Source organism: Mchenga conophoros, linkage group LG3 (genome assembly GCF_057382185.1).
Source record: "Mchenga conophoros isolate Kocher_MC1m ecotype Shallow Benthic linkage group LG3, M_conophoros_male_GT1.1, whole genome shotgun sequence".
NCBI lineage: Eukaryota > Metazoa > Chordata > Actinopteri > Cichliformes > Cichlidae > Mchenga > Mchenga conophoros.
This window is the reverse complement of record NC_140528.1, coordinates 81,453,544-81,464,360: the sequence shown is the minus strand read 5'-3', so window position 1 is coordinate 81,464,360 and position 10,817 is coordinate 81,453,544. Positions and strand designations below refer to the sequence as shown.

Sequence of the window (10,817 nt, the reverse complement as noted above, 5' to 3'; positions counted from 1 at the left end):
CTATATCTCAGCAATGTGTCATGCTAGAATGATAGCTGTGAAGCTGGTCAAGTGCCTCTATGCACTTCATTAGTTAGTTATTCTCTGTATTGTCTTCATCTCACATGTCATTACACTGAGTTTCAGCAAACCTTAAGCTTGATGCAGACTACTGCTTAACAATTATCCACCTCACATCATAACCGACTAAGGTGCCTCTTCATATTAACATTATGTCATTGTTAATATTATCCTCTTTGTCTTATATAACAGCAATAGCATATTATAATATTTTATTAGTGTGTACCACTATACTACTACTGAGCCAATTTGATAGTTAGGATCATCTTATTTAGCAAACAGATAATTTAGAATTCATCCAATCTGCGGTCACATTTGTTCTCTCTGTTGCATGGCGGACCAGGCAGTTCTATTATAATATATTATTTATATTTTATTTTGTATCCATCAAGGGCTTCAGATGACCTGCAGTATCATCCTTTTCCCAAGGTGGAGACAGTTACCTTTTCACACACTGTCCTTGGCTGAACAGTGACACAGCCTTAATATACTTTATTTATGTTATTAAAATATTTTCGTGTGAATTATTTGCTTTATATCCATTTTATACATTGTGGGCATGGTCATCATGCCAACTGTGTTTCATTGATAATATCACTTTACAGGTTGTTATCCTTGCTATTATTAATTTCAAATACTCTAAAGATAATTTCTACTGTAATTTTCCCTTTGTTTATCTTTATTTCGTACTTTTTATATTTATATCTACTCAGTGGGGTCTGTTTTCAACCCTTTGGCAAAAAGATTACGCCTCTTCTCCTTCCTGTCGTGGCCGGCCAAATGACCTCTTAGCCATCCAAAGGGCATTACATGACAGTAAGAAGGAAAACTACCATCTCCAGAATAAAATTCAACAGATTGAAGATGAGAAACTTCAACTGGAGGAGAAGTGTAGACAGATGGAAGTGAAATATAAAAACCTGGAAGAAAGACAACAACGCCAGCCCGACATAAATATTATTAATGACGGTTGGGGAATCAAGTTTGGACAAGCCCGAGACCAGATTGTCTTCCTAATTAAGGAAGACAAGCAAAAGAGCGCGGAACTAAAGGAGATGTCCAACCAGCTTAAAGACAGCAAAGCTACGGTTGAGAAGACAGAATGGGATCTCCAATATATGGACCAAAAGAATCGGCTGCTCCAAACAAACTTCGATGAAGCTGTGAAAAAAAATAAAGAAATCCTCCAACAGAAGGAAGAACAGGAGAAAAAGCAAAGAGACATGGAGCACAAAGTCAAAGTCACGGAGGAAAAATACACAATGCTGAAAGAAAAGGTGGATGATACTCTGCGCCAAAATAAAGACCTTCTTCAAGAGAAAAAGCAACTAGAAGGGGAAAAAGAAAAACTGGACAAACAATGCTCACACATGCAGAAAAGGATGGATCAAATGGCGAGAAACAACTCCGAGCTCACTAAGGGGATATTGTTGGAATACAACAACTTGAAGCGCAAACACACTGAAATGCAGGCGCAAAAGCAAGAACAAGACAACATACATGGCGACCTGCAGCGTACGCTCCAAGATATCCACAGAAGAAATGAGGAGCTACAAGACATGTACAAAGAAGTACAACAGAGAAACACAGACATGCACAAGGACAAGATAATGCAGGAGGAAACATCCAAAGAGCTCAAGGAAAAGCTTGAAGAAAAACAAGCAACATTGGAAGAGGTGGAGAAAACATGCAAGAAGCTTGAGAAACAAAACGTAGAAACCATCGATGAGTTGAGAACCCTCATCCTGGAAAAAAAAGCTCTTGTAGAAAACTGCATGAAAAAGAAGAACAAACGCTTCCGCTGGCCCTGGAGGAGGAACTCTACTGCTTCCTCACCTGGTGTAGCCTCGTCTTGCTCCACCTCTGTTCACCCCCCCAACCAGTCCCAGCAGTTGACTGTCCCCTCCTGAGCCTGGTTCTGCCGGAGGTTTCTGCCCGTTTAAAGGCAGTTTTTCCTCCCAACTGTCGCCTAGTGCGTGCTCAGAGGGGATTGTTGGGGATTTCTCTCCTCTACCTTGTTTCATTATTTACTTAACTTTTTGTTCTTACTTCATTTTACCTTGTTTCATTATTTACTTGTTAACTCTTTCTTTTTCAACTTATTTATAAAACAATAAACAATTGAATTTATCCTTTGAGTATTTTTCATCTATACCTTTTTCAAACATTCATATCTGTCGTTTATCTTCTTCTTGAAACCTCATAAATGGTGAAGGAAAAATCCAACAGTTCATCTATATATAAAGAAGCACTTAAACTAAAACTGACATAGCTACGTTAATCCTACCGTAAAACAATAAGACGAGGTACGACCTCTCTCATGCTCCTAGGATGTGGGGGTGAACGCCAGAACACCCTGGAATGTTACAGACCTCCTAGGATGAGACATTCTTTCAATATGCCACCAACTATATACTTCTACACACAAATGATTACATGCAGTATTCTACCATATGCAAACTTATATCATTAAAAGACTATACTGACTACTAAGTAAAATTTTCCATTGACATACTTCATCATGAGAAGTATGGCTGCTGTGCCAACCTTGTTGTTGGTCAAAACTCCCTCACTTTCTATCTGCTGGATGAGTGTCCTTATACCAAGGTTCCATTTGAGCTTCTGGCTGGAGAAATAGTTAATAATCCTTCTGCCTTTGGTTATGAGGGCCTGACCTAAGCGCTCACTGATATCGATGCCTGTGAGTTTGTAAAAGTGGTTCGAAAGACCTTTCCGAGTAAACAAGAATGGCCACTGCTCCTGAATTTCAGCTACTGAAGGTGAGGGACAACTGTTGATAAGCTGCCGCTGAGAAATATATGTGAGGCACATGAAGTCATCCACATCAGGTCTCTCCACAGCTCCAGGTCCTTGTGAATTGAAAATTGTTAACAAGATGTGTTTCTTTTCCTCTAAAGAAGTTGGCGTTTCCCCCTCAGGAAGTTCAACTGGCTGCCAATTTATACAACCATAGCTATCAACAAGGCATCTAACTTTTTTAGGTGGGGTTGCACTACTGTTGGGACTGCAGTCTTCCTCATTCCTGGTTCTCTTTGTTTGACGAAGACGATTTGATGCTTCTTAGTAGTGAATAATGTCCACAACCCAGTCTTTCTGACCATACTTCTCCTGTCCTCTGGATGAGCTCTGTCTCCTCTTGTGATTGCATGCGACAGTCGGAGTGGAAATCTTTCCCAAGGAATCTGGAAGTGTGAGACCCAAGAGCTGGAGTAATGGTTGTACATAGTGGTGGACGTGGAGGAGGAGGGGTGAGGTGGATGGCTTGATGTTTCAGCTGATGCAGCAGGGCAAGGCTCCAGAGTAATGGTGTCATTCAGGTTCTCTGGTCTGTTGCCATCTAAAAAAAATAAATAAATAAAGATCATTGGAAAAGCTACCTTAAAAAGCTACTATGTCAACAAATATGTCCTCACTAAAAGATGAACCCTTCAATTAGGATTGAGTAGTAACGGCAAGGCAGTTTTGGGGACCTTGTCTGAAGATGAAAAGAAGCAATCCCAGGACTGCAAAAGAACTACAAACTCAAGGTCTTGCATTGAAAAGACCTTGAGTCAATATGTTTTACAGCATGTCACAATTTCAAACCCTTAGTTGTACCACTACCAATGAAAGGTTAATGGTGTTAGATTTAGTGTCTACTTTTGTTTATGTTTTCCGTGTTAATTATCTACCGGACAATGTGAGCCCCAAAACGCTGTTCAATATTATACCGTCAAAGTACATGTGTAGTATGGTGAAGAGAACAAAAAAGCTAATCAAGCTAATCAGTGACATATGAGTCTATGAGTGACCTTCAAATCATAGACTCAAGTCTATGATTTATACAGAACCTACACAAACCTCCTTTAAATGCAAGAAGTAGTTTACGTATTTGAATTGGTGTGAGAAAGGGTTTGAGATCTTCTGCCTCCACAAACAAAAGATCACTTTTTTGTTGTACACCAATAACGTCCGTCAGATGTTCTACAATGCAGATTATTTTCTCTCTGTCTAGTGCCGGCAGGAGCCTTGTGAGTTCCTCTTCAATTTCCATCCCTGAAAAAGAATTAAGAGGAAACTGAATGGTGTAGGGAGACAACAAAAAGACCTGCCATGTTATAAAGTGGTAGTGGGTAATAATCCATCAGACTGTCAGCATTTACACACACACTTCTTTCTGGAGGGCAACGCAAGCAGTGAAGTCCAAGGTCAATGAGAAGTACGGATTGATGCAACTCGAGCACAAAGTACAATCCAGAATCATTAACAAGTATAACAGCTATCTTCCCAAAAACCAAGCCATCATCACTGTCATCTACAATGGAAACATAGCCTTTCACATACTTGGTACCTTTGTGGACAACTGCTGACACATCCAAAGTGGTCTGATTAGTGCAGCCGGCTTTTGCCACAGCTTCTTGAATGACAGCGTTGTAAAGATGAAGATTGTAATCACTTGCTTCTCCAATGATTTGAACTGTAGGTGGAAACAATTGGCCCACTGAGAGGTAGGACTGCAGCAACTGATGCCGTTCTGTCAGAGTCTTGCATAAGTTGACGAAGTTGTGCACTGTTCTTGTACATGCTTTGAAATACGAGTGCTTGCTCTCAAACCTAAGGGTCCACAAACGAATGTGTGGTCCAAAGTGAAGGATAAGCTCTGCATAATGTAACAAATAGTGAGTTCATAGTGACTAATAGTGACTTCAGTGCACGGTTGCAGGCATCAGCTGACACAGAATCGCTGGCACAGGCTGGTTAGTTATTTAATGGTTTCAGCTTTGATTATTTGATCTAAAACTTCAGTGCACGGTCGCAGGGATCAGCTGACACAGATCGCTGACACACGCTGGTTAGTTATTTAATGGTTTCAGCTAAGTTTATTTGATCTAAAACTTCAGTGCACGGTCGCAGGGATCAGCTGACACAGAATCGCTGGCACAGGCTGGTTAGTTATTTAATGGTTTCAGCTTAGTTTATTTGATGTAAAACTTCAGTGCACGGTCGCAGGGATCAGCTGACACAGATCGCTGGCACAGGCTGGTTAGTTATTTAATGGTTTCAGCTAAGTTTATTTGATCTAAAACTTCAGTCCACGGTTGCAGGGATCAGCTGAAACAGATCGCTGGCACAGGCTGGTTAGTTATTTAATTGTTTCAGCTAAGTTTATTTGATCTAAAACTTCAGTGCACGATTGCAGGGATCAGCTGACACAGATCGCTGGCACAGGCTGGTTAGTTATTTAATGGTTTCAGCTTAGTTTATTTGATCTAAAACTTCAGTGCACGGTTGCAGGGATCAGCTGACACAGATCGCTGGCACAGGCTGGTTAGTTATTTAATGGTTTCAGCTTTGTTTATTTTCTCTAAAAATTCAGTGCACGGTTGCAGGGATCCGCTGACACAGATCGCTGGCACAGGCTGGTTAGTTATTTAATGGTTTAAGCTTACTTTATTTTCCGTAAAACTTCAGTGCACAGTTGCAGGGATCAGCTACCACAGATCCCTGACACACGCTGGTTAGTTATTTAATGGTTTCAACTTAGTTTATTTTCTCTAAAAATTCAGTGCACGGTTGCAGGGATCCGCTGACACAGATCGCTGGTTAGTTATTTAATGGTTTCAGCTTAGTTTATTTGATCTAAAACTTCAGTGCACGATTGCAGGGATCAGCTGAAACAGATCGCTGGTACAGGCTGGTTAGTTATTTAATGGTTTCAGCCAAGTTTATCTAAAACTTCAGTGCACGGTTGCAGGGATCAGCTGACACAGATCCCTTGCACAGGCTGGTTAGTTATTTAATGGTTTCAACTTAGTTTATTTTATCTAAAACTTCAGTGCACGGTCGCAGGGATCCGCTGACACAGATCGCTGGCACAGGCTGGTTAGTTATTTAATGGTTTAGGTTTGGTTTATTTAATCTAAAACTTCAGTGCACGGTTGCAGGGATCAGCTGACACAGATCGCTGGCACAGGCTGGTTAGTTATTTAATGGTTTAGGTTTGGTTTATTTAATCTAAAACTTCAGTGCACGGTTGCAGGGATCAGCTAACACAGATTCCTGACACACGCTGGTAAGTTATTTAATGGTTTCAGCTTAGTTTATTTTATCTAAAACTTCAGTGCACGGTTGCAGGGATCAGCTGACACAGATCGCTCGCACAGGCTGGTTAGTTATTTAATGGTTTCAGCTTACTTTATTTTCTGTAAAACTTCAGTGCACAGTTGCAGGGATCAGCTGACACAGATCCCTGACACACGCTGGTTAGTTATTTAATGGTTTCAACTTAGTTTATTTTCTCTAAAACTTCAGTGCATGGTTGCAGGGATCAGCTGACACAGATCGCTGGCACAGGCTGGTTAGTTATTTAATGGTTTAGGTTTGGTTTATTTAATCTAAAACTTCAGTGCACGGTTGCAGGGATCAGCTGACACAGAATCGCTGGCACAGGCTGGTTAGTTATTTAATGGTTTAGGTTTGGTTTATTTAATCTAAAACTTCAGTGCACGGTTGCAGGGATCAGCTGACACAGATCGCTGTCACAGGCTGGTTAGTTATTTAATGGTTTCAGCTTACTTTATTTTCTGTAAAACTTCAGTGCACAGTTGCAGGGATCAGCTAACACAGATCGCTGACACACGCTGGTTAGTTATTTAATGGTTTCAACTTAGTTTATTTTCTCTAAAACTTCAGTGCACAGTCGCAGGGATCAGCTGACACAGATCGCTGGTTAATTATTTAATGGTTTCAACTTAGTTTATTTGATCTAAAACTTCAGTGCACGGTTGCAGGGATCCGCTGACACAGATCGCTGGCACAGGCTGGTTAGTTATTTAATGGTTTCAACTTAGTTTATTTTCTCTAAAACTTCAGTGCACGGTTGCAGGGATCAGCTGACACAGATCGCTGGCACAGGCTGGTTAGTTATTTAGTGGTTTCAGCTTAGTTTATTTGATCTACAACTTCAGTCCACGTTCGCAGGGATCAGCTGACACAGATCTCTGGCACAGCCTGGTTGGTTATTTAATGGTTTCAGCTTAGTTTATCTAAAACTTCAGTGCACGGTTGCAGGGATCAGCTGACACAGATCGCTGGCACAGGCTGGTTAGTTATTTAATGGTTTCAGCTTAGTTTATTTGATCTAAAACTTCAGTGCACGGTTGCAGGGATCAGCTGACACAGATCCCTGGCACAGGCTGGTTAGTTATTTAATGGTTTCAGCCAAGTTTATCTAAAACTTCAGTGCACGGTTGCAGGGATCAGCTGAAACAGATCGCTGGTACAGGCTGGTTAGTTATTTAATGGTTTCAGCCAAGTTTATCTAAAACTTCAGTGCACGGTCGCAGGGATCCGCTGACACAGATCGCTGGCACAGGCTGGTTAGTTATTTAATGGTTTCAGGTTAGTTTATTTGATCTAAAACTTCAGTGCACGGTTGCAGGGATCAGCTGACACAGATCGCTCGCACAGGCTGGTTAGTTATTTAATGGTTTCAGGTTAGTTTATTTGATCTAAGACTTCAGTGCATGGTCGCAAAGATCAGCTGACACAGATCCCTGGCACAGGCTGGTTAGTTATTTAATTGTTTCAGCTTACTTTATTTTCTGTAAAACTTCAGTGCACAGTTGCAGGGATCAGCTGACACAGATCCCTGACACACGCTGGTTAGTTATTTAATGGTTTCAACTTAGTTTATTTTCTCTAAAAATTCAGTGCACGGTCGCAGTGATCAGCTGACACAGATCGCTGGTTAGTTATTTAATGGTTTCAGCTTTGTTTATTTGATCTACAACTTCAGTCCACGTTCGCAGGGATCAGCTGACACAGATCGCTGGCACAGGCTGGTTAGTTATTTAATGGTTTCAGGTTAGTTTATTTGATCTAATACTTCAGTGCACGGTCGCAAAGATCAGCTGACACAGATCGCTGGGACAGGCTGGTTAGTTATTTAATGGTTTCAGGTTAGTTTATTTGATCTAAGACTTCAGTGCACGTTCGCAAAGATCAGCTGAAACAGATCGCTGGCACAGATCCCTTGTACAGGCTGGTTAGTTATTTAATGGTTTCAGCTTAGTTTATTTTATCTAAAACTTCAGTGCACGGTCGCAGGGATCAACTGACACAGATCGCTGGCACAGGCTGGTTAGTTATTTAATGGTTTCAACTTAGTTTATTTTATCTAAAACTTCAGTGCACGGTCGCAGTGATCAGCTGACACAGATCGCTGGTTAGTTATTTAATGGTTTCAGCTTTGTTTATTTGATCTAAAACTTCAGTCCACGTTCGCAGGGATCAGCTGACACAGATCGCTGGCACAGGCTGGTTAGTTATTTAATGGTTTCAGCCAAGTTTATCTAAAACTTCAGTGTACGGTCGCAGGGATCCGCTGACACAGATCGCTGGCACAGGCTGGTTAGTTATTTAATGGTTTCAGGTTAGTTTATTTGATCTAAGACTTCAGTGCATGGTCGCAAAGATCAGCTGACACAGATCCCTGGCACAGGCTGGTTAGTTATTTAATGGTTTCAGCTTAGTTTATCTAAAACTTCAGTGCACGGTTGCAGGGATCAGCTGAAACAGATCGCTGTCACAGGCTGGTTAGTTATTTAATGGTTTCAGCTTAGTTTATCTAAAACTTCAGTGCACGGTTGCAGGGATCAGCTGAAACAGATCGCTGGTACAGGCTGGTTAGTTATTTAATGGTTTCAGGTTAGTTTATTTGATCTAAGACTTCAGTGCACGTTCGCAAAGATCAGCTGAAACAGATCGCTGGCACAGGCTGGTTAGTTATTTAATGGTTTCAACTTAGTTTATTTTATCTTAAACTTCAGTGCACGGTCGCAGGGATCAACTGACACAGATCGCTGGTTAGTTATTTAATGGTTTCAGCTTAGTTTATTTGATCTAAAACCTCAGTACACGGTCGCAGGGATCAGCTGACACAGATCGCTGGTTAGTTATTTAATGGTTTCAGCTTTGTTTATTTGATCTAAAACTTCAGTCCACGTTCGCAGGGATCAGCTGACACAGATCGCTGGCACAGGCTGGTTAGTTATTTAATTGTTTCAGCTTAGTTTATTTTATCTAAAACTTCAGTGCACGGTCGCAGGGATCAGCTGACACAGATCGCTGGTTAGTTATTTAATGGTTTCAGCTTTGTTTATTTGATCTAAAACTTCAGTCCACGTTCGCAGGGATCAGCTGACACAGATCTCTGGCACAGGCTGGTTAGTTATTTAATGGTTTCAGCTTAGTTTATTTGATCTAAAACTTCAGTGCACGGTTGCAGGGATCAGCTGACACAGATCGCTGGCACAGGCTGGTTAGTTATTTAATGGTTTCAGCTTAGTTTATCTAAAACTTCAGTGCACGATTGCAGGGATCAGCTGACACAGATCGCTGGCACAGGCTGGTTAGTTATTTAATGGTTTCAGGTTAGTTTATTTGATCTAAGACTTCAGTGCATGGTCGCAAAGATCAGCTGAAACAGATCGCTGGCACAGGCTGGTTAGTTATTTAATGGTTTCAGCTTAGTTTATTTTATCTAAAACTTCAGTGCACGGTCGCAGGGATCAGCTGACACAGATCGCTGGTTAGTTATTTAATGGTTTCAGCTTTGTTTATTTGATCTAAAACTTCAGTCCACGTTCGCAGGGATCAGCTGACACAGATCTCTGGCACAGGCTGGTTAGTTATTTAATGGTTTCAGCTTAGTTTATTTTATCTAAAACTTCAGTGCACGGTCGCAGGGATCAGCTGACACAGATCGCTGGTTAGTTATTTAATGGTTTCAGCTTTGTTTATTTGATCTAAGACTTCAGTGCACGGTCGCAGTGATCAGCTGACACAGATCGCTGGTTAGTTATTTAATGGTTTCAGCTTAGTTTATTTTATCTAAAACTTCAGTCCACGTTCGCAGGGATCAGCTGACACAGATCGCTGGTACAGGCTGGTTAGTTATTTAATGGTTTCAGCTTAGTTGATCTAAAACTTCAGTGCACGATTGCAGGGATCAGCTGACACAGATCGCTGGCACAGGCTGGTTAGTTATTTCATGGTTTCAGCTTAGTTTATTTGATCTAAAACTTCAGTGCACGATTGCAGGGATCAGCTGAAACAGATCGCTGGTACAGGCTGGTTAGTTATTTAATGGTTTCAGCTTAGTTTATCTAAAACTTCAGTGCACGGTTGCAGGGATCAGCTGAAACAGATCGCTGGTACAGGCTGGTTAGTTATTTAATGGTTTCAACTTAGTTTATTTTATCTAAAACTTCAGTGCACGGTCGCAGGGATCAGCTGACACAGATCGCTGGTTAGTTATTTAATGGTTTCAGCTTAGTTTATTTTATCTAAAACTTCAGTGCACGGTTGCAGGGATCAGCTGACACAGATCGCTGGTTAGTTATTTAATGGTTTCAGCTTTGTTTATTTGATCTAAAACTTCAGTCCACGTTCGCAGGGATCAGCTGACACAGATCGCTGGCACAGGCTGGTTAGTTATTTAATGGTTTCAGCTTAGTTTATTTTATCTAAAACTTCAGTGCACGGTCGCAGGGATCAGCTGACACAGATCGCTGGTTAGTTATTTAATGGTTTCAGCTTTGTTTATTTGATCTAAAACTTCAGTGCACGGTCGCAGTGATCAGCTGACACAGATCGCTGGTTAGTTATTTAATGGTTTCAGCTTTGTTTATTTGATCTAAAACTTCAGTCCACGTTCGCAGGGATCCGCTGACACAGATCGCTGGCACAGGCTG

The 10,817-nt window shown here is 41.2% G+C and overlaps 1 protein-coding gene across 1 annotated transcript; it reads right to left on the bottom strand.

The window, feature by feature from the left end:
- Nucleotides 1-2,529: 2,529 nt before the first annotated feature.
- Nucleotides 2,530-3,804, bottom strand: LOC146580694 (uncharacterized). The gene is made up of 3 exons (XM_085268084.1): nucleotides 3,792-3,804; nucleotides 3,185-3,418; nucleotides 2,530-3,140 (listed from the first exon to the last, which is right to left on the bottom strand). The coding sequence occupies exons 1-3, from the start codon at nucleotides 3,802-3,804 to the stop codon at nucleotides 2,530-2,532; spliced, it is 858 nt and encodes a 285-aa protein (XP_085124210.1).
- Between the last annotated feature and the right edge of the window lie 7,013 nt (nucleotides 3,805-10,817).

Bases quoted from the DNA above. Each gene is read 5' to 3' on its own strand.
- LOC146580694 (XM_085268084.1), bottom strand. The intron at 3,141-3,184 runs GTATGGTCAGAA...TTCACTACTAAG, and splicing joins TCATCCAGAGGACAGGAGAA to AAGCATCAAATCGTCTTCGT.